The sequence below is a fragment of the Taeniopygia guttata genome, chromosome 22 (assembly GCF_048771995.1).
Source record: "Taeniopygia guttata chromosome 22, bTaeGut7.mat, whole genome shotgun sequence".
In the NCBI taxonomy this organism is placed as follows: domain Eukaryota; kingdom Metazoa; phylum Chordata; class Aves; order Passeriformes; family Estrildidae; genus Taeniopygia; species Taeniopygia guttata.
In genome coordinates, this window is record NC_133047.1 from 245,390 (window position 1) to 269,226 (window position 23,837).

A 23,837-nucleotide genomic window follows, 5' to 3' on the forward strand; every position below is an offset into this window, starting at 1 on the left:
CTGGACAAATTTTCATTTATAACATTTTGGAACTCGGTATTCTAGTGTTTTGAAACTGGGCTACTGTGATATTAGACCATAGCTGCCGGTGCAGCCTGGAACAGTGCTGCTAAAGCAGACTAGCCAAAAACCTCAGATACGTGAGGCAGATGAATGCGTGCTGTGCGCGAGAAGAGGCGTGTGAGGAGGGCCAGGGACACGGCAGACTAATGCCGAGCAGCACACCGACCACCGGCCGATCCCCTCAGGCGGCCGCGGCCCCACCCGCGCACCGAGACCGGACGCGCCGTGACGCCACGGCCGGAAGCGCCGCCGCGCGAGCGCAGCCTGCAGCTCCGGGGGTGCTCCGTGCCGGTGCCGGCCATGAGCAAGCGCAAAGCTCCCCAGGAGAGCCCCAACGAGGGCATCACCGACTTCCTCACCGGTAGGTGTGTGCGCTCGGTCTGTCCTGTGGGTGGGGAGGGCCGCAGCCGGGCTGTTCTCACTGCGGTTCTCCTGCAGAACTGGCCAACTACGAGCGCAACGTGAACCGGGCCATCCACAAGTACAATGCGTACAGGTACCGCTTCCCTCTCGCCGCGCCCCCGTCCCGGGCCCCAGCCCGTTCGGGCGCTGACCGGCACTGTTCCGTAGGAAAGCGGCCTCGGTCATTTCTCGGTATCCGAGCAAGATACAGAGCGGGGCCGAAGCCAAGAAGCTGGTAGGTGCTCGTGTCCGAGTTGCGGGACGCGGCGGGAGGATCTGGGGCAGCCGGAGCAGGGACGAGGTGCCGGGGGTTCCTGGGAAGCGTGGGAGCAGCCCCGCTCCTGCCAGCACCTCTTTCCGGTACCCGAGTCGGAATTCGCGGACGCGGACGAGGTGTGGCCACTGTAGGGGTTTCAGAGCTGGAACTGGGCATCCCATCTGAGCCTCTACCTGTAAAAATATCTTTCCCCTTTGCTCTCTTACTGCTTAGTTAATTCAGAGATCTTGAGCAGTAAGAATCAAAACCTTGTTCAAACTTATTGCTTCGGGGAAACTTGATATAGCCCTTGTATTACAGTGTTTATGCCATTTATATTGTACCCTTGAATTCTTATGCTCTTTTATGGTCCAGTATTTTATTGAAGTCTTGGGTGCTCCATAGTTCTCTCTGGACTCTAAATTCTAGAGAGTTTTCCTTGCTTCCCACATGTAATGACTTTAAGTGATTTTTAAATTAACTTGTTTGTACTCACTCCCAATATTTAGGATGGAGTGGGTGCTAAAATAGCTGAAAAGATAGATGAGTTCTTATCCACTGGAAAACTACGTAAATTGGAAAAGGTGGGTTTCTTTTTCCTGTTTTGTATCTCTCAATAGCTGCTTTTCTTGATAACTTGCAAAGTAGCCTCTTTGTTCTGCACATTGCTGTTGTTGTCCCTGGAGAGTCTTAGGAGTGGTGAACACAGGAGTGTATGGTAAGTAGAAATCAAGGATTGAGAAGCTCAGCCAAAGCTTCAAAACTGTCTATTTATTAAAATATTTTAACTTACATAATCAGCATGTGCAGCTCTTCTGTCAGAAGTGGAAATCTGTTGCAGGAAGGCTGTGGAGTTCTGTGCTTTAGGCCTGCTGTTTGCCTTAGTGTGGCCGGTTGGGTGGTTTTCAGGCTAGTTACATTTGGCATTAATGTGATGTACCACACTGCCCTTGGTACTGTTTTACAGTGACTTACAGTGAACCTCCAGAGTCTGACTAAGCTATTTTATCTTCTCAAGGCTTCTTTTTATTTGTTTGTTTATTGCAAATGGAGTAAAGAAGGATTTGGGTTGCACTGGTTTGTTTTTTTTTTTTTTGTAGATTCGACAAGATGATACAAGTGCTTCTATCAACTTCCTGACACGAGTCACTGGCATTGGGTAGAAGTTTCTTGGGGTGTTTTTTGGGCTTTTTTTTTCCCTGTTCCTGTTCATTTGGTAGACTTAGGAGCAGAATTTGGGTGATTGCACATAATGAAGAGAATAAGCCTGAGCTGATGATGTAATGCCCACACTGACACACTGTAGTCATGATTATGGGATGGAATGAGGCAAAAGGGTATAGAATGCTGATATACGGACTTTGTGGTACAGGAGTGAGTGTGGGAAGCTTCCTGAGAGGGGAAGGAGAGAGATGCAGGTCAAGAATGGAACTGTGGAAGTGAGACTCTGGCCTCAGGGTTTTCTTAAAAGGAGAAGCAGACCCTCAAAGGAGGCAACAAAACAAAAACAAACAAATAAAAAAAGCCCATCAGAACTCTGCTGCAATGTTATCATGCATTTGGTATTACTGCCTTAAGCAATATTGCCTATTTGCTGTGACTTTTAAAATTTCTTATATATCACTGTATAGTTATAGCAATGCTAAAAAATGTGCAGGCCAAACATTGGATCTCTGCTGACCAAAAGCATAAACTGAAAATGAGTATGCTGAAAAGATGTAAGCATCACAAGTAACCTCAGTCTTAGCCTTTAAAAACCTACACAGCTATAAATCATTCTAATGTTCAGTGTTGTAAGATTCTTGCTGTTACTAATGCCGGATTGCCTTGTCTCTTTGCAGTCCTGCTGCTGCTAGGAAGTTTGTCGAGGAAGGAATTAAGACTTTAGAAGGTAAGTGTGAATATGGGGCCTTGGTTCACACTCCAGTAATCTTTTTTCCTGTCAAGCTGCCTCTTCTACAGTGGTCCCGTGGTAGCATATATGCCCTAGGCTTTGAGGCAGGTGTGTAAGATGCTAAAGCTAGTACACAGGCTTAAGGCATTTCATACATATCCAAAGTAAAGTATGTGCAGGTTACATGGAAGGTAACAAAAATTTTGGTGGTCTATTAAGTCTTTGTTGGAAGTGCTCTGTGCATTTGTGGTCATCCTATCAGCTGCTGTGTAGGTAGTTTGAAATTCCCTCCTTTGAGGTTGTATTCTCCTTATGTATTCTTTACGTGCATTATGTTTGCACTGATGGAAACTTACTGTAAGATTTTTAGTCCTCAGTTAACTGTTTTGTTTGAAATTTTTTCTAGATCTAAGAAAAATTGAGCACAAGCTGACGCATCACCAGCGAATTGGGTTGAAGTAAGCTTTCTTGGGTACAAGTGCTTGGTGTTTCTAATGACTCCTTCAGACACCAGGATGTAATGTAAGGTTACATAGACTGAGTAAGGTTCTCTTCTCTCTGTGCTCTATATGCCTTTCAGCAGTTATTTACAGTTTTTGTTTCATTTGGGTTGGAAGGCTTAGTCTCCAGAGGTAAGTTAATAACAAATGGCTTCTTCAGTTAGTTCATGGATAATCACTTCAGCGAGGTTGTGGAGTTGTTTATTTACAATCTGCATAGAAGCAGCCCAGGCTGTTTTTTTATGTGCTGTGAACAAGGTAACCTTTGCATGTCTGAACGTGAGAATGCTCTGCAGAATGTGTGTTTGTCCCTCAGTATTCATCAGCTTGATTGCTGTTTGTTGATTGTCTCTTTGGTGTGGTAGTTCTGGAAGAACTATAGCTGTGTTTGTCAGAAGCCGCAAGTGAACCAAATAAATCCAAATGGTGTTTCACTTGCCCTCTTTTTCTCCACAGTTAAGCAGCATGCTGACAATTTGAGTTTTATGGTGGAAGGCAAATATATCTGGAGCTGTATTTGAGTTGCGAGCTTCCATTTAGCTCCTTCCAACATAGGTCTCTTCTGACCATGGGCGGGAAACCTGTTCCTCTTGCTCGCTAGTGGGCTGAGTTTTGTCAGGAACCTTCCGTATTTTCAGAGGGCTATGTAAATATTAAGCAATTGGTTATATGGTAATACTTCTCCTACCTCATAGCAGCTCTTCACATACAGTGGAAATACTGAAACAATGTTCTGAGCATTGTCAAACTCGCAGTTGTGAGTTTTTACTGTCACCTTGCAAGATGTTTTCTAAGATGTTTGATGAGAGGAGCTTTTTGTGATGTGACAGTGGTGTAAGTTACTATTCTTTCCTCTGAGATATGTTTAATTGACTAAAATTTTTAAATGCTGCCCCTGCCACTCTTTCAGATACTTCTATATTTATATTTGCAGATACTTTGAAGATTTTGAGAAAAGAATCCCAAGGGAAGAAATGCTGCAAATGCAGGTAAAAATCTCGTTAAGAATGTGATGTGCTGATGGCCAGTGAATGACTGGCCACCTCTAAACACACTTCTTTCCTTTTTACATAGGAAATTGTGCTCAAAGAGATAAAGAAACTGGACCCAAACTATATTGCTACAGTCTGTGGCAGTTTTAGGCGAGGTTGGTACTCTGTGATCTTGTTATCTTTATTTTGGGATAGTAAGCAAGACAAGTTACAGTGTATGTTGTTGTTCTTGACAGACTCTATGCTGGAACCTGGCCTTTCCTGTTAGTATTGTCTTGACTAGCTAGATCAGTGATGAGATGCCTGCATAAATTCTTGCTCCTCCATCCTTCCCCCATAAAGAGTAGTGTGAGAACCCTGGGATTGGTTCAGGGGTCTCGTGTGGTGGTAAAATCTCTTCTCCAACCCGTGCTTCCAAAGAAAAACTCCGCAGTCTCTTGTTGTTTGGTCTCAAGGCAGTTTATTGCTAGTTATCTAAAAGATTGTCTTCGCCCACTGCGGCTGCTTTGGTCAGCGGCCCAGGCAGAAACACACACACCCCTGACACCCTCTCTTTCTGGTGTCTTCTTCTCTCTCCCCGCCCAGGGCTGCTGCTATCTTTTATATGATACATTACGTTTTCCATGTTTACAGTTTTTCCCCAATACCTACTATTTATGTTACATGGTGCTTTTCTACTCTAAACCAATCCATAAGTGCCAACATCATCAAGAACATGGAGACAAGGAAGAAGGAGGAAGAACAGGATCAGCCCACTTTCCTCCATCTTAGAACTTCTGACCCCCATGTACAAAGTAAAAAACCCCCTGTACAATACTAAAAAAATTTCCCCTCTATTTTGTAACTACTTCTACTATACCATCTAACCCTTTGTGACCGCTTGTTCCACCTTCAAAGTTGGTAACTTATTCCATGGCTCAAACTCAAAATCACAGCTGTTTCCAGCTGCTTGCCAGGGTCTAAAATGCTTCTGACCAAGGCCTGGAACCTCTAAAAATGTCTGAGGGACATTTTGAGTTCCAACAGAGTAGAATCTTCTAACGTGAATTGTTTGCTTTGTTTTGACATTAACAACATTTGTGTTTCATTGCTATAGAGTGCAACAAGAAATTCTTGGGATATTTTCTTATGTATGGAGAATATAAACTTTTGATGAAAAAACAAGATTCTTTAAGATTATTTTTTGTTTTGCTAATATCTCTAATAGTGACCATTCCCTGCTAGAAAACCATGTTTACAAGAACAGGTAAGATATACGTTCACCAACATTAGCGTACTTTGCCACACACGGGATTTTTCTTTGCTTCTTTCTTGCCTAGGTGCAGAGTCAAGTGGCGATATGGATGTTCTCCTAACCCATCCTAGTTTCACATCCGAATCATCCAAACAGGTGCATTTCTCAGATGCCACCGATCAGAACTGTACATTGCATATAATCTCAGACTTGTGTTGCAGCTTTTTGTGGTTTTGTATTTACTGTAATATTGAACTTTTCTCTTTGATTGCCATGTTTATTTTGAGGAGTTAAAATTACTTCTCTGGTCCGTGTATTACGTTGCATTTCTTTGCGGAACTAGTCAATATACTTATTTTTACCCTTCTCTCCTTCCTTTTCCTGTCACATATATTCCCCCACCCCCTTGAATTAATGTGCTTTAATAGTGCAGAACTGTAAAGCTAGCTGGATTAAAGGTAGACTGACTATTTCTTTATGTAGCCATAATCATTTAGATGATAAGAAACTGTCCTGCTGCCCTTGCAATCCTTTGGGACTAACACTGAAGTAGTATTAATAATAGTGGGGTTTTTTTCATTGCATTCCTTCTATAGATTTGTTGTTTAAAAGCTGAATTAGATTTGTCTTTTCCAACTAAAAGTGATCTCACTCGGGGGTATTGACAGGAATTTTTTATGTTGCACAATTGTCATTTTATTAGCTTTTTTCCAGTGTTATTGTTGCATTTTTTTTCCGTTTGGGTCAAATTTAATGTAGAATAGTACATATAATTATGATTATGTCCTGTACTTATAGGAGCCTCTATCTAGTAAATAGGTAAGATAGTCTTGTTATCTTACTTGTGAAGTAATTTCTTCTTTATTACCATTGTTCCTAGTCAAAACTTTTGCATCAGGTTGTAGAACAGCTGGAAAAAGTCCACTTTGTCACAGATATGCTGTCTAAAGGTGACACAAAATTCATGGTAAGAGCTTTTTTGTGGTCAAGGATGTTGTGGGGGGATTACTTTTCCTGCCAGAAGCTAGGACTAATACAATTGCTTGGGTTGCTGGAACTGGGGATGATGTGTGTTTGTTTATTTAACTCCCCTGCTTGTATCTCATAAGAATTTCCTGCAGTTAACTCTTAGGAAATACATTATGGTAAGATTTCAGTATTAGAAAGTGTACAGATATTTGTGTAGTTCTAAACCCTGCTGACGTAACCTTCATCACATATTGTCAATTGTGTCTGTATTGCTTGATGTTTCCTGGAACCTCAGCATAGCATCACGTCTTTAATTGCACCAGTGACCACTTCTGTAATTGTGTCCTCAGGATCTTGGAAACATTTAGCTTTGATCTCAGAGCTATGTTTACCTGATTTTGTCTAATATATAATACACTTTTGTTTCCTTTTGTGTTAGTTTTGCTGCAGAACAGATTTAATGGATAAGCTACTAAATTTAGGATATAATAGGGATTATGTGGGATGCCTAAAGCAAGTAATAAATTACAAGAACATTAATTTTTTAGATCCCATGCTGACAGTGAAGAGCTTTTTTTCTTTTCTTAACCTGCTGATATTTGTACATACTGAAAAGCCTGATAATAATGAGGACAGGGAAATTAGGACCCTTCCTGGTGCAGTAAAAATTTAAGCAGTTGTATGCTAATACAGTACTCACAACAGTGTAAAATAGTGATTCACTGTATTCTGATATCTGGCTGTTCTAGTAAAATATTTACTCAATTCAGGACGAATTTAACTTTGCTTTCCTGGATGGCTGAGGATTATTTAGAAGTTGTTTAGGGGTGGGGAGGTAAAGATGGTTCTCAAATCTGTTTAATTTCATATGAATTTCTTGCTTGCCTTAATTCCTCATAGGGTGTCTGTCAGCTGCCAGATAAAGAAGATGGAACAGCTTATCCACATCGCAGAATTGATATCCGGTACATGCATCAAAATCCCCCCACCCAAACCCCTAGTTTAGCTGTCTGCTACAGAGTAGGCATTTGCATCAGTTTTTTTTTTCATTCAGATCTGCAATTCCATGTTCAGAACATGGCATTTTCTAGGTTTCTAATGCCTTTGCAGTGTGGCAGCCACTGGAAAACTGCCAGTAATTACAACAGGTTATTAGCAATAATGCTGTGCTTCAAATCATGATATTCTATTCAGATTCAGAATTGTGTCCTATTTTATCATCCTGCTTTGATACTGATTCTTGGCAGAAGTGCAAGCACCATAACCAGGTAGTGGCTGAGCACCAGTAACTTCTGGGTAAGGGTAAATCTGCTGAACCTTTCTTTCATATGCAGTTCCTTTCACTTTCACATCTGGCTTGTGAGAAAATCAAATGTACGGAGTTGCAGAATGTAGATGCATAAATACAAAGTAAACCTACAAGTGTCGGAACTACTGAATTCTAAATGGCTTGTTACTTCTTTGTTGTATATTTGTTCTAAGTCCTCACTTCTACTTTTTATTCTAGGCTTATCCCAAAAGATCAGTATTACTGTGGTGTACTGTATTTCACAGGAAGTGATATATTCAATAAGAACATGAGAACTCATGCTCTGGAAATGGGCTTCACAATCAATGAATATACAATACGCCGCTTGGGTGTTACTGGTCAGTCTGAGTTTTTGCACAGAGTATTCTTTTGAGTTACGCACTTGTGATCTCATTGAATTGGTTGCAGTTGTTTTGGAAATACTTCTGATAAATGCTATTGTTGGGGAAGATGAAATAGGAAAGCCTTATAAATATAATTGCCTGGCAAAAGATCTAGAAAATACAGATATTGAGATAATAACAAGTTTTGAGATACCAAACCTTAGTTACCGAACAACCAAAAAACAATAGTACAGCCAGTTGAAAGCAATCCCCCCTTTCTGATTAAACAATGCCCTTTACCTACAGTTAGGTCCAAAAGTCAAATGGAATGTTCTGTCTCACCCCCCCAATGTAAAGTTCATCCCACATCTGTAACCCTCTCCTGAAGCATCAGGTATTTGTAACCCCATTGGCCCAAGTCTTGTTCCAGCCCACCTTAAAGACCCCTGCTAAGAAGTGCCTGAGGGACTAGACACTCTCTTGAAACTTCCTCTTGGGACCCTCTCCTAGCATCCTCTACCCCTTGCCCCTTTTGCCCCCACTCCCTAGCGCCTGCCACGAGTTGCGCCTGGCAACTCCAAGCAGGGCCCCTCACCCTTTATAATAAACCACATATTCTAAGACCAGACTTCAGAGATCTCTCATCTCCATCCATCTAAACTGTCCTGGAGTCCAGCGCTCCTCACATGCTATACTTTGTGAAATTTTTTATGGTGTCCTTTTTTATATTGGGCACTATTACAGCAAGAAGGGGCAGCCTGCTTACATACAGGCAGCTCTGTGGCACAAAGTTACCTATTTGGGCCTCCTCATCTACTTAAAGTCTTAGTGATTTAAAGATTTTTTTTTTTCTGTGCCATGCACAGCACATATTTAGTTTCCTACTCTTTTCACAGGGTATGTCATGTCCTTCAGTTGCTTTGCTTTGGAGGAGATGTGATTATATATACGCATGCACAATTATAAATGTATTTAACTTCGTAACCACTTGGCCCTGAAGTTAATTCATTACCTTATTTCCTTTGACACTAATAAGAATCAGTATGTAAACACTATGAAAATTTCACGGAGGGTGGGGATGTTGTTCTGGGTGGGTTCTTCAGGGTTTTTTACCTACAGCAGTTTTGTCTTAATCTTGTAATGCATTTGGCATTTCTGAATGGTACAGACTTTCCACCTTTCAAATATCCTGTGTAATTTGCTTGCAGGGGTTGCTGGAGAGGCCCTGCCAGTAGAATGTGAAAAAGACATCTTTGACTATATCCAGTGGAAATACCGAGAGCCAAAGGATCGGAGTGAATAACTAACTGCTTGTCTAGGTTTATAGCCTACAGAAATACTTTCATGGCTACTGAAATCTAAAGCAAGTCCATGGCACTTGAACAGAATGTGTCGTGAAGATAAATCCTGTGCGATTTCATTTTCATATAGTCACAGAATAATTTGGGTTGGTAGGGACCCCTAAATGTCATGTCTTCCAGTCCCCCTGCCATGAGCAGGGCCATCTTTGACTTGAGAAGATTGCTTAGAGCTCAGTCCAATCTGACCTTAAATGTTTCCAGGGATGGGGCATCCAGCATCTCTCTTTGTATCTTATATATATGTAGATACCAAAATGAAAAAGCGGGCTATATCGTGAAGTACTCCTGAAGAGTACCGTTTTCCACTAGTCTCTGTGTCTCGTCATACCTGTGTTAAGTGTCTTGGTGCAGTGCTGAAGCTCATGACAAGTTGCTCCTGTGTACTGACCTTCTAAAACCTTTCAATATGGGCTATTTGCTAAGGTGGCCATTCTCCTGTTGCATGTGAACTGTGAATTTTGTTACTAGATATGTTGTAGTACTATTAATTGCAGTGCTCTGTGTTTCGTTCAGTTTGGTCTGATTAATTGATGCATTGGTACTGCTCCTGTAGATTCAATCTGCCTATTTTTATATGGAAATCTGTCAAATCTCATTTTACAGCTCCCCTTTAATTGTTGGGAAAGGTTATGAGTATTTTGGATGTGAGACAAAGTCTCTTCAAGAATGCATTACTAATTGTATTTGGGACAGGGATTCTGTTGATTAACTTAAAATTTTCAAAGTAGTAAACTACTAGCTTCCATGTGTTACAGAGCATGAGCATGGAATGTATTGGTGCTACTATATTTGAATACTATTTCTTATTTTCATCTTGCTTAAGCCTACAGAACAACTACATTTTCAACTTGTTCTTATACAAGGAGAGTTGATCAATCTTAGTAATGGAGATTACAAGGTGATGCTCTTATTTACCCATTTATTTTCTTCCATTTTTCTTGTTAGGAGTTTTAATTATTTTCTGGGAATGTTCCCCATTGCTAATGCATGCAGTAGTATGTAAGAAAACTAGAAGTTAACTTGGTACTATGTGAAGTATTTTGATGTCCCATTGTAAAAATATATATACCTGATATATTTAGTATTTTCTTCAGTAATCAGTAGGAATAAACAAATTGAATATTTCATCATTAATGTGTGATATGTTTTCGAGCCAGGTCTTATGAGCTCTCAGAGAACTTGTCACACCCGAGATAGCCCAGCTACCTCAAATGGCATAAAATTAGCAGGGTGGCTTCTGAGGTAGTGTTGGAAACAGAAAAGTTTTAATGAAAGGCAAAATAACAAAGCTCTTACAGAGAAAAACTCAAGCCAGGGGCAAGAGGTTCTTGCTCCTGCTAAAACACCCCACAAAAGCAATTACATATTTTGTTCTCTTCTTTTTCAAGTGAATTACTTAGGCGGGACCTTTTGGCTTCTGTCCAGTTGACAGCCCTAGGTTTCAGGTGAAGTCCCAAAGGTCCTATGAGGTGTCTTTTTAACAAATTGAGGAGAGAAACTTCTGGGCTTTTTTCCTTTTTAAGGAGACAAAGGATAATTTGGCCACCCTGTCAACAGGGGGCACATTCTTACAAATGTATAGTGGTGTTTGATTATTATTTTATTCACTGTAATTTTAGAAAATCAAAAAGCAGTTTACCACATTTACAAACGTTTCCTGGCCAGCACATAGCATTACACTGATGTATTCTCCATCATCAACATGTAGCCCAGAAGACTACTTTGTTTTGGGCCATTACACAGAATTAGTTGGCTTTGCAGTCTCCCTCCATAAAACTGTGAATTCTGCTATGTGCAAAAAGAGAAAAGAGCTTCTTCAGAGAGTTTGCTTGTTTTTTGTGAATTATATAAATATACATTGTGTCTATTTTTTTTTTCTCTCTCTCCCCACTCCCTCTATCTCAGTTCGCTGGCTTTTCTTCTAGACTTGTACTAGACTGCAAGATGTCTGGTAATTGTGGGAGGCAATAGTTGTGAACCTTCTAACAGGGAATCTGTGTAATCGGGCATGTACTATACTCTTGTTTGGGTGCACAGACAACCTTATGTGCAGAATAACAGCTGAGCTTTGTCAGCGGTACTAGCTGCACCGTTCTGTCAGCGTTTGGTTTTGTCCTAGTTGGAGTCTTACCTTCAGATTGGGTGGGCCTGTCTCCTTCCTTTGATTCAGGGCTATAGTGGCCCTAAGGGGTTTGTCTGTGCAGAAGTTCCAAACGGGGCTGACAGTGAGTTAAGGAGGTTTGCTGATAAGGCAGGTGAAGGGTTTAAGAGGACCTTTAGTGCCCGCTGGAGTCTCGTCCCGACTCCTGACAGCCTGGGTAAGGCGCGGGTGCAGTGCAGCTCCCTGGGCGCGGGGCCTGTGGCACTGAATCCCTCTGCAGGCCTTCCCCGTCCCTCGGAAGCACAAGTTGGTATCCCCGAGAAGAGCGGAGGCGGCTCCGGCTGCCGCGCGGCCTTTCCCGCACGGGCGGGAGCCCAGGCGCGCTCCCACGCGCGCTCCCGCCGCGCTTCGGCCACGCGCGGGACGGAGCGGGGGCGCGCGGCCGACACGGGTGGGCGGGGCCGCAGCCGGGGCGCGTGCGCAGCTGTGGCGCCGCGCATGCGGACGGGGGCACGCCGAGAGCCGTACCGGAGGCAGCGCGGGCGGTAGGCAGCACCGGGGCCGCGGCGGGGCCGGGCCGGGCCGGCGGGGCGGGGTGGGGTAGGGCCGGGCCTCGCTTCGCCTCGCCTCGCGGTGCTGTCCGGCTGGAGCCCGGTGCCGTCCTCTGGGCCTCACCGAGGCAGAGGCGGGCGTCCCCCGAGTCACCTTGCCGCGGCGGGGCTGGGCCAGAGGCCCGAGGGGGCGCCGGCAGCTCGCTCCGGCGGCAGTTCCTCGTCCGCAGGCCCCCGGGCTGCCGAAAGGGCGTCCCCGGGACGCGGGCCGGCTCTCTCTCTGACACCAGGCGGCCGGGGTCTTTCCAGCTGCTCCGCTTTCTCGGCCAGGAGGCACGAACTTGTGCGGCGGCTGGGACCGAGTGTTCCCACGGCGCCGGCATTCCAGCATGGAGAGGAAGCGGCGCCGGAGCGCGCCCGCTCCGTTACCCGCTGCGCTACGCGGGCAGTGCGGGCCGGGCCGCGCTCGCGCTCCCGGGGCCGCGCAGCCGCCGCCCCTCCGGCTCCGCCGCCAAAGGTGCGCGGCGGTGGTCGTGGGCAAGGCTCGCCGCATGCGTCAGGAAACATGAAACCGGCCTCACGGTTATTGTTATTTATTTGCAAGGTTTCTTTTGCGGGGCGGGGTGGTATTTGGGGAGGGTTTTTTTTTTCTGCAGACTTATTTTAGAAGAGAAAGACTAATTTTCCTCTGGGGAAGAGTTTGCCTTCTTTTTTACTGTGGGTTTTCTGATGCAGAATCCCTAAATTGTGGTAACTAATAAATAATGTATCATCTGTCCTGCAATATTACATTCCCATCCGTTTGAGCTGTGTTCTCCTATGTAGTTGTAACAGTATTAGGAAATGTACCCCCATTAGCAAATATAGTTTTTGCTGCTTTGTGTGCACAGTGCAGAAATACTCACTGATGGTTACTGGACAGTATACAGAGATCTCTTTCCTATTTTTCACATCTCTGAAAAAGCTTTCTATAAAGTCACAAGTGCAGATGGAAGTGAGACCTGTTTTCCTTTGGAATTGTTAAGTGTTGACATTGTTTGCTACTTGAGGTCCCTTTCAGAATGGATCCTGTCATGAAAGCAATGTTTCCTCATCATCAGAACATCAATAAGGCTCCTGTGAGTTCTTTTTGCAATGTAAGACTGTGAGGCCGGCATGCGTAGTGGAATGTAATAGCTGGGGTTCAGTGATTCTAAATTCTTTTTTTTATATAATTTTTTTTTTTAAATTCTTTGAATTGAAGCTTGTTTTGGACAAAGCAACAATGATGCAAGGATGACTGATGAACATTCTTCAAAGATCTGACAGTTCTGTATTGGTGATATATTCAAAGACTACTAATCATAGGTGTTTATTAATGCTTTGGATATAGTTTACATTTTATGCTGTTACAGCTAGGATTCTTACAGCTTTGTGTGTGTTTCAGATCCAATGGCTGTCCCACCGTCATACTGTGACTTGGGAAAGTCTGCCAGGGATGTTTTCAACAAGGGATATGGTAAGTAAGATAAGGATGGTTTGATCACCTTTCATAGTTTTCCCTTAGGCATCTTGAAAATGCCTGTAAGAACACAAGTACCTCAGACATTCCCTAATACATTACCAGCAGAGCCCTGGAGCATCTAGCCCCTTCTGATTCTGAACTTTGGACATGTGTTATGATAGTACTGCAGTGGCAAAGAGTTCGAGGGGAAGATTATAGGTTTGACATTAATATGCACTCCAGAACAGTCTCTGAAAAATGCTGCCTCATTTTTTACCCTCTGATTTTTCTATTTAGAGTCATTAAATCAGGGATACTGATGTAGATTGTGGTAGGAAACCACATGTGGCAGTAAACAGGTTCCTGAGAAAGAGTGACCTTTCTGTTAATCAGAATAGCCTATTAAACTGGAGTGCAGATATTTTCACAGTATTTGCATTTGTCCCTTTTGGTCCCTTTTCTGGAAACAGTACTAGAAAGCGTTAATTTTTTTTTTTTAAATCTGAGTTTGTGTGCAGTAAAGATTTCATTTGTATCACAAATCCATATGCTACATAAAACTAAAATGCACTGTGGTCTGGTCTCTCCCACCCTGGAGTTCACGCTTTGCTAAGAATCAACTCAAGTTCCCTGCTTTAGAGTCAGTTACTTCAAGCTTTTTTACTTAGTGCAAGGGCCAGATATTTCCCTAGTTTGAGAGCAGACAGAAAAGGAAGAAAGCAGTAGTACTTCTGTATATGGCACTGATTGAAGTAAGTTGAAACATATTTTTTTGGAGTAGAGAAGAAAAATTTCCTGCCCTGAAATCAGAAATAAAATGTAAACTTAAGTAAATCAGAAGAGATGGTTAACTGCATTGATAGTCCTAGACTGCTGGTAGCTACAGAAGGTGGAAGTACTTCATGGTTGGTATCTGTTATGACTATAAATTATGAGGCAAATTGCTTTGAGTGGTCAGAATTCCTTCAATCATCCCATAATCCTTGTAACCCTCAGGATGATCAACAACTGTTTAAACATGAAAACTGATTCAGGTCAGTGTACCCTAGCTGACATACTTTGGGTGTGTTGAAAATAAGCCTTGTTTATATCTTTCAGTGAAACAGGTGCTGTGTGTTATTTTATTTTCAGGATTTGGAATGGTCAAGTTAGAGTCGAAGACCAAGTCTTCCTGTGGGGTGGTAAGTATTTGGGACTTTCAACATCACCAGCATAGCAGTGGAAAGACAAATTCCTGAACCGATAACAAGCATTAACTTGCTAGCAGGTGTTGCTTCTCTCTTTCATTTCTCATTTTAAAACTCATAGCTGACTGAGAAATTTCTACAATAGTACGAAGCTGATGTAGCAGTACATTTTTTTCCCGTGGCATGCAAGAATTTTCGTACACCTTGTAGTTACTTTCCCGCCTGTTCCATTGACGCATCCCAAACATGAGTTTCTTCGCCTTACATAGCTCTCATTTTTACTTATGAATGCAACTGAGTTTCTCTGCGGTTACTGTTTTCATAGGAATTTTAGTCCAGAAGGACTTTTATCCAAGAGGTCAAGGGACAAGTAAGCACTGGAGTTTAACTTAACTGTGTTTTCACTCATTTCCACTGTGCTTAAAATTCAGCAGTTAATTAAAACTGAAAACAGACCTGCAGTACCCTGTATGTAGAATTTGAGAGCTTAAGTAAGCTTTAGCATTCCAAGTAACAAGAATATCCTGTGATCCCCATTTTAATGATGGAGAAATGGAGCTTCCTCACAATTTCACAGGAGGGCTGGCAAAACTAGGAATGGGTATCATAATTTTGGTCTTTAACCACAGGTATAAATTATTTACCGGATAATATTTTTCTTACACTGACTCTGAGTTCTGCATGTCTTACTGCTCAGTGCTGTTCTGATTGGTAAGACAAGTTGCTTCTCAGCCTACTTTGTAACCGTATTTGCCTGAGCTCCCTCCTTCTCTTGCATTTATCTTGTGCAAATGGTGTAAGTCCTTCTGTATTACTGCATTCTGTCTCAATTGAGCTTTTGACGATTACTTGCATTGTGCACCAGGAACGTGTGGGCACGAGGAACTATGTTGTCTCCATACTATGGCTACCTCTGCTTACTGATGTCTCTTCATAGGCAGTTTTCCTGGCTGGAAGTTTTGATTCTCAAATAATATGCTAATAGTTAATTATGCTGTCTTCTGATTGTGATGGAACATGAACAACTGTATTAAGTTCTGAAATGGGCTTTTTCTTTTCCATGCAATTTTCTCTGGATGTTTATCCAGTTGGTAAGAATGATGACTGTTTTGACATGTTGTTTCTTCATTGCTTTGTCTGACAAGGCTTTCTGTGCTGCATACTAAGTCATTTGTAAACTGCTGAATTGTTTTTAGTTGTGTTGTTATTCACGTTGTGCAGTTTGACTGTGTCCATAGCCCTAGATCTGCTGTATGATCCATGTATGTAAAGCCATTTGCAATCTTTGTCCAACAGTCCACAACAAGAACACTGTAAAAACAGCAAGAGGGAAAACAATTTAGATATGGTATTGGTGCAGTTGTCTGTTGGTTCAGGTTTTGAGCTTGTTAGTGATTCCAATGCAACAATAATAGAATTTTGGGGATGGAGATGAAGTTAGAAACAAAGCGTGAGATCTAATTCATACATGGATACTAATAGTACCTCAGATTGTTATGACACAAATGTTTGGGTGTTTTTCCCATGGACTTAGAAAACCACAGCGATAGTGTCTATTGATTATAACTGCTTCATAGATTGCAAGTGGTTTTGCATACTAAGTGCATGGCATTCCTGTAGATGCTGGGCACCATAAATAGAAGGACAATGAGAAGCTATGCTTAACTGCTGATGCAGACTGGCGTATGACATGGAGCCAGAATGAGTTTGATTTTTAAGCTACAAAAACTTCCAAGAAATTATGGTTTGGTGAGATGTTCTAATTTACACAGATAAAGACTGATGGCAGCAGACTTCTCTCTCTCAATCCAGAAGCAGATTGAGTTCTTGACGCCTAACAGAACGCTTTGGCTTTTGATCATATGACAATGCAGGGTTTTTTATTTCCTCAGGCTTTGAGACAGATGTTTACAGTCTGTCCTTTACTTGATCTGAGAAAGAAACCAAGCTTTTTTAATCAGTTTCCTATTCTAAGATTAGAAGAAAGTTACTTCTGAATTGTGATGCAGGTTTGAGACATCTTTACACTGAATTTGTGGAAGTGACATTAGAACGCTATAGCAATTATGTCTTAAAGTAGTCTTAACACATCCTGACTTCTGTCACATGTTCTGGTAGCTGGCTAGATATGTTATAATAACTGCTGTGCTGTTGCAGTAGTGCATTATCTTAAGTAAGTGTCTCCTCTTGCCCCAGTAGCATCCCTCACTGCCCCAAACTGTGTGTAAGGAGTGTGACCCAGCTCCCCAGCACTTAACAACCATTTAAAGACGTCTTTGTATCATTGTATACTCTGCAAAGTTCAGAAATGTCAAAGTAATGTACATCCAGGAATACAGTCCTAGAATGAGAAGGATCTGGAAAGTCAGGGTTCCAAAGCTTGGATATGTTGGAAATGGATCCTGCCATCTCTTAAGCACTGTATCTTTCAATACTTAAGCTTCAAGAGAGAGAAAACTTGTAAATGTAGTGCGAGATTATTTATCTTCCTTCAAGGGAAATACTGGAAAGTTGAGGATAAGAAATGAGAGCAGTTGTCAGACGCTTCTTACACACCTTGAGCTTACTACTATGGAAGCGTGCCTATTCACTGCTTAATATTCAGCTGGGCGTGAAACACTGAGTAGCCTACCTCTTGAGCTATTCCAGGAGAGATGTATATTGAGATTTCAAGTCCACTAAATAACAGGAAGCTCTGGTGTGTGAAGAATTGACCGAATAGCACATTACAAAATACATGTTACACAAAATTCAAAGTTGTTTGTTTCATTACACTACTGAATGAAGGACCAGCCTGACAGAGCGATGTTAAGGTGCTCTGGTCAGGTTACTGTCTGATACTGTAAAGGAGAAAAGGTCTGCAATTTGAAGGTGCCTTATGAAGGGTGACAACTTCTGAAGTGGAGTTACTGGCTGAGGGAATGAAAGAGAAGTTGTGAGGGAAGATACTAAAGTCATCACCACAGTATATGAAGAGTCTAAATGACAACAGCATAAATGGTAGGGGGAACCACAATGTTAGGGTGCAGTAGTTGGTATGAAAAGCATCAGTTCTCCAGAAAACATTTTCACTGCTGAAACATGGTGGGGGGAAATTACTACAATGCAGATACACACAAGATGTTTGGAGAAATGTGAGATGAGTCTTTTTTTCTTTTTGCTATTCACCTAATTTGAATGTAGGATTGCTTTTCCTAAGGGGGAGTGGATTTCCAGGACTGCAACAGATGCTTTTCCATCCACAGTTGGGACAGTACTAGTAAGATGATAAAGGGAATTAGAGGAAATTGTGAAGAAAAATCCAGGAATATATACAGCTTTGTATCCCAAGCAAGTATCTTTTTATATCTGGATATAGAATCATGTGAAGGTACAATGCAAATTGTGGAGTGTTGAAATAACTGCTACTTTGGCAGTGGAAGTCAGAAAAAGGATTTTTTGATGCACAAGCTTGGGAAAAAGTGTGGTAAAGTTAAGATGCAGGGTAGCAAGTAATCAAAACTCCCATGAGTTTGATTACTTGAGAAGTAATCAAATGATGAGAAGTGAATGAAGGTGTCAGGTCTTGGTGTAACAGGGCTTCTGTCAACCTAGGCAAGTTACAAGGCTCTATCAGTATACCTCAATAAAGGAAATATTCAGAACAGAGATGCCAGAAGGAGTAGCATTTTGTGACGCAAAAGAAATTGTTTTGGGTGGGGATAGGGAAGAGGAAGATGATGATTTTGAGGGTTCTGTCAAAAGGCCTAAAGGTGTGAGTTCTGGCACTTGACAAATATCAAAACTGAATGTAATTAAATATAAAGACTGCTAAAAATCATGATTAGCTGCTTAAACCCTTTGATTAGCTCAGTTGATTAGAGCATGGTGCTAATAACGCCAAGGTTGCGGGTTTGATCTCCATATGGGCCGTTCACATACGCGTTGGACTCGATGATCCTTCTGGCTCCCTTCCAACTTAGACTGTTTTGTGATTCTGTGATATTGTGCTTTTGACAGGAATTCACTGCAGTTGGTTCTTCCAACACGGACACAGGCAAGGCTTCAGGCAGTCTAGAGACCAAATATAAGGAGAAAGACCATGGACTTACATTCATTCAGAAGTGGAACACAGATAACACACTGGGAACAGAAGTTTCTGTCGAGAATCAAGTAAGACCAAGTGGATACTTTGGAAATGTGTCTGCAACTGGTATGAGACTGTATTGAGATGAACAGAAAACACTGGAGAAATGAAAATTGCACAAAAGTATCTGGAGTATTAAATGAATTTACATGTATTTGCAGAACACACAGGCTGGGAGTGGGGGGTGCTAGGTAATGATTTGGGGGTACAGTTACTGCAGTTACAGGTGTGTGGAATTACCTAGCTAGTTGAATGAACCTAACTATGTAGAACTGTCACTGCTGCAGCCAGGTACAGAAACCAAATACAGGACTCATAATTTTAAATGCTTTAATGTATAAGAACTCAAGTTTGGCTGCCTTGAGATTGAATATATTTTTGGAAGGTTGAAGAGAAAGATGAATGTTTGCAGCTTGGCACTGCTTACACAAAGGGTTGCTTGCGTGCAGCACTCTCAAAACATGGTTATTTTTGATATTAATAGGTTTATGCCTTTGATTTAATGCCTCAGGTATAAGGTAATGATGCCAAAGATAGTAAAAATTCTGTAGTGCCATCTGCCATGTATGGCCATTCATGTTTATACTTTCATCTGTGCTTTAAAATGGAAAGTGCTATCTAGCTAGTAACAAAGGTGGGGGAAAATGAGACAGGTATTTACAGCTTTGGCCTGTAAAGAAGTACTGTGTCTTAACAGAGTATCTGTAGATGATGAGAGAGATTTTTAGCTACAGTATGGACTGTTTGAACTATAAAGAGTAAGGAAACATGACTTGAGCAGTTTTCTTTCTGTCATCCTGTGAATAATTTTGTTGTTGTCAGCGCTAGATGTGTCATCTTCCTGTATGTAAAAACAGGAAGGTTTTACAGAGTTTGTGCTGTTAAAGGGCATGCTTGTGGGAAGAAAAAGTCCCATTTTACTCCTTCGTCATGCAGCATCTTCAGATTTCATTGTAAATCATGAGGGAGACATAGTTCTATTTTGTTTTCTCTTTAGACAGGAAGTAAGAGTTCTAGTAGTGGAACATAAGAAATTATGTTTCAACCGATTTTTGAGCAAATGTGTATTTTTCTTTGCAGTTGGCTGAAGGGTTGAAGGTGGCTCTTGACACTACATTTGTACCAAACACAGGGTAAACATTTTCTATTACCTTTATCTACAGACTGCTAGAATTTCCCATAACTTCTAAAAATACTTTGCTCATTGTGTAAAAGCTCAGCATTTATTGGAGAAGATTCTGCAGTCACTGTAGAATCTTCTGCAGGCAGTGGATAATACTTAACTCAGAAGTACAAGTTCTGGTTGAAAGCATTCTTCAGCTTTTTGGCCAGTGGCAAATTTATTGTTCTGCAGTAGGTACTAATCTCTAACTCTCCCCTTAAACGACTAGGTCTTCATGTTCTTGGCAGTCCTAAGGCTGTCAAGTCAGTAAACCAATTTTTTATTTTTTTGCTGATGCTTTTGGCCAGATGTCTGTGCGCAGTTGAATGAGGAGGTAGAATGGGCAATGGACTAGCACTTAGCTGTCTTTCTCAATTCTCATGTACTTACATTTGGTAAGTAGTAGAGCAAAGGAGGGGTGTTTATGTCTGAATAATGCACAAAGATTGAGACTGCTTTGCAAATAAGGACTGGTATTTGTTGATGGGGCGAGCCTGTCAGAAGATTCTTGAGTTTGAAATACTGCTTGGCTATGAGGAAAAGAAAGGAAAGCAAGCACTGCACAAGGAAGGAACAGTGGAGAGAACCAAACAGACAAAACTTAATTGAAAAACAGCCATTGCTGCAGGTTTATGGATGCTCCTGAAATAAACTGATGATGCTATAATGCATTACACTCACAGAGAAAAAAAAATGTTGAAATCACATGGGTTTTAAAGCATTAAGGAGAAACAATTTTGTCTTTCTTGCATCTTGAGGACTGTGTGGAATTTGAGGTGGTAGGGGAAAAGCGACACCAGGTGAATATACCTGATACCATTATCCTTATCCTGTGCCCTCTTCAGCAGCAGTTAAGTTTTGAGAAGGGAATACAGTAGTTTCATTAACTGGCCTTAAGGAACATACATATTGGACTAAAACTACATATATTACATACTTGTATACTACTGTGGATAAAACTGCATGTTTCTGCAGGAAGAAGAGTGGAAAGTTGAAGACCACCTACAAAAGAGATTATATACATGTAGGCTGCAACGTAGACATTGATCTCTCTGGACCAACCATTTATGGCTGGGCAGTGGTGGGCTATGGAGGCTGGCTTGCTGGCTACCAGATGGCTTATGATACAACTAAGTATAAGCTTTCACAAAGTAACTTTGCCTTGGGATATAAGGCAGGAGACTTTCAGCTGCACACTAGTGTGTAAGTATTACTTGAGCCTAGAAAAACAGCAGAGGAGCCACACTATAGGAATAGTTAGCAGTAAAGGCTTTAGGTCAAAGGTGGGTGAAGGGAAGGGGATACTGATTTGTTTCCAGTTAATTTATGTTCAGTGTTTTCATTTCCAGTACAACTAAAACAGGGGCAACTTCCCATCTCTTGGCTGTCTTGACACCTTGTTTCAGAGTAATTTTGGGGTTTGTATATCTAAAATGGTAATTTAAGGGTCCTTTATGGTAATTCATAATTAAAAACTGAGAGCTTTAATTTCTGTAATGGCATGAGACAAAAAAAGCCTTCAGATAAACTATTGTACCTTCCCACCCTCTCCATCAGACAGAAAGTTTCTCCCTCAGAAATGGCCAAGATGAAGGAGAAAGGCAGCTGTAGCATTGTTTGTTTCCAGCTGTCATCCCTGCATAGCTCTAGTCTTGGCATTCAGATGGCCTGAGATGCTTTGAAGATGGTGTATTTAAACAATTGTAATGCAACAACATGGTTTTCAGTCTTCTCATTCCCGTAACTCCTTTATGTGTTACTCCACAGTGGCAGTAACCACTGCCACTTATCTGGGTGGGTTGGTTTTTTTGGTCAGAACCTCAAACTACGTCTCTGGCCGTTGCAAAGTCCTGTTCCATTCTGCAAAGCAAAACATGTTTTGTGTAAAATATGAGCACCAGTCTGCCAGCTCCAGCTAGGAAGTAGTGAGTCTGGGCTCAGGGAAGTATTGGATCTCTTGGTTCAGTTTAGGAGATAATGATCAAATGACTGTGGAAAAGGTTAATCTAAAGAGTTACTAAACAAGGCAAGGCTTGACACACTTGCATCTGTTACAAACAGGAATGATGGCACTGAGTTTGGTGGGTCTATTTATCAGAAGGTTACTAATAATGTTGAGACATCAGTCAATCTCGCATGGACGGCTGGCAGTAACAACACACGTTTTGGTATTGCTGGAAAGTACCAAATGGATGACAAGTCTTCTGTTGTGGTAAGAATTTTGTTACAAAAATGCTCCCCTAAATACTGAAAATTCATGTTACAAAGCAGTTGCTTTAACTAGTTACTGAGCAAGTATGGTAGATTGCAAACTGGCTTCTGTTGTGGTTCAAATTTAAATTGGGACCTCACACATCACACTTGTGAAATTATGGGGGGAAAAGAAGTCCTAAATATAACTTTGTCCATAGTGAAATAGTCTGACTATTGTGCTTGGAATAGTGTGCTAGTGTGCTGCAAAATGTATTTTAAAAGGTAGTGAAAGGACGCAGTGTCCTTTTAATTCTGAAATCCATAATGTAAAACCCTATTAAGGTTACAATGGTGGAAGTTCAGCTGAGCTTATAGCCCTCTCCGAACAGTAAGTTAACCCTTGAAAGTCAGCTGACATATGAGTGTTGTAATACTAAAAACTGAAGTAACAAGCATTTATGTTTCAAAGCAACAATTAGTTCCAGGACCATTGAACCAAAATTAAAGATGAGAAATGTAGTAATTCAGAAAGGGGATTGCATATTCATGTATTTCCTGCTCATTAGAAGAAAAAAGAAAATCACTCCTGAGTGATGTGAAAAGGCTCTGAGGGACTGTAGTAAGTAGCTCTTTAAAGGATATAAAGACATAATAGAGGAGGTAGTGAAGAACAGCATGGCATTCTGTGTAGGCAGAATTGGTGTAGGAATTCTGAGAAAAGGAAAAGATTGGTACATGCTTCTAATAGAGGTTCATCTACAAGCAGCTGAAGAGCGTTAATGCCTAAGTCCCCTTGTCAGGGCACTGGGACACTTCTGTGAGAATACTTAAGTATTCAGTTTATAAATACCATGATTTTTTTTTTTCTTGTAGGCTAAAGTGAACAATGCCAGCCTTATTGGAATTGGTTACACTCATGTCCTCCGACCTGGTACGTAATTCTCACTGCAAATGGGCAAACAGCATTAAGTACTACACTATGGTTTAATTCTCTGTCATCTTAAGAACAGAATAGATGAACAAAGGAGCTAGAAGTCTTTACACAGACTCAGAAGTAAAGGATGTCTATGTACACAAGTTCCTGTGGCAACTAAGCCACGTTAGTGAGGTCAAGTAGCTGAGGCAGAGAGCACTGTACAGGGACCTCAGTGTATGATGGTTCTCATTACTTGCTTTTGTAGGTGTAAAGCTGACACTCTCAGGCTTGGTTGACGCCAAGAATTTCAGTGCTGGAGGTCACAAACTCGGGCTGGGATTTGAGCTGGAAGTTTAGCACAGCTTTAAGTAAAAGAACTGGTGGTGCTCTGGAAGATGAAGGAAAAGTGTACCCCATGCATTTCAGCCTTAATATTACTCTGAAATTTGAAGAAGTGTGAACTTTCTACTCTTCCCAAGAATGACTTTAACCCAATGCTGAAGTCCAGAGTGTGCCAGCACAACAAAGGAAGACACATGAAGGCATGCATAGAAGTTGTGATGTTTGTGCCACATTTCAGTTTCCTGTATTTTAAATCTGTTTGAAAAAAAACAGAAGAAAATCCAACCTCTCCCCACTATTGTATTGCATTTTGCATGTCCTATACTTCACGGCCTTTTGTAAAAGGAGTCTCTGTGCTGTAGTGGAAATTTGGGGTTACATCAGAATGAAATAAATTGGTCACGGTCAGAACACAAGGTTGGCGTGTGTTGACTCTTACCAGGTTTCCATCCAGCTGGGCTTTTTGGTCTTTT

The 23,837-nt window shown here is 41.6% G+C and overlaps 2 protein-coding genes across 4 annotated transcripts; both read left to right on the forward strand.

Annotated features, from left to right (window-relative positions):
• The first annotated feature begins 266 nt into the window (after positions 1-266).
• POLB (DNA polymerase beta) lies at positions 267-10,433 on the forward strand. The gene is made up of 14 exons (XM_002186517.6): positions 267-424; positions 502-559; positions 634-700; positions 1,231-1,305; positions 1,822-1,880; positions 2,563-2,612; positions 3,022-3,073; positions 4,050-4,104; positions 4,190-4,262; positions 5,427-5,497; positions 6,222-6,308; positions 7,211-7,275; positions 7,818-7,957; positions 9,151-10,433. Exons 1-14 carry the CDS (start codon positions 364-366, stop codon positions 9,243-9,245), a joined length of 1,008 nt encoding a protein of 335 aa, XP_002186553.1. The 5' UTR covers positions 267-363; the 3' UTR covers positions 9,246-10,433.
• A 1,388-nt stretch (positions 10,434-11,821) lies between these two features.
• On the forward strand, positions 11,822-23,780 carry VDAC3 (voltage dependent anion channel 3). Of its 3 annotated transcripts, NM_001245210.1 has the most exon segments (11): positions 11,901-11,949; positions 13,382-13,453; positions 14,570-14,619; positions 15,714-15,716; positions 18,625-18,777; positions 19,832-19,884; positions 20,889-21,053; positions 21,056-21,116; positions 21,975-22,125; positions 22,980-23,037; positions 23,288-23,775. In NM_001245210.1, coding segments are annotated over 7 exon segments (504 nt in total). In that variant the 5' UTR covers positions 11,901-11,949; positions 13,382-13,386; the 3' UTR covers positions 21,069-21,116; positions 21,975-22,125; positions 22,980-23,037; positions 23,288-23,775.
• Positions 23,781-23,837: the final 57 nt, after the last annotated feature.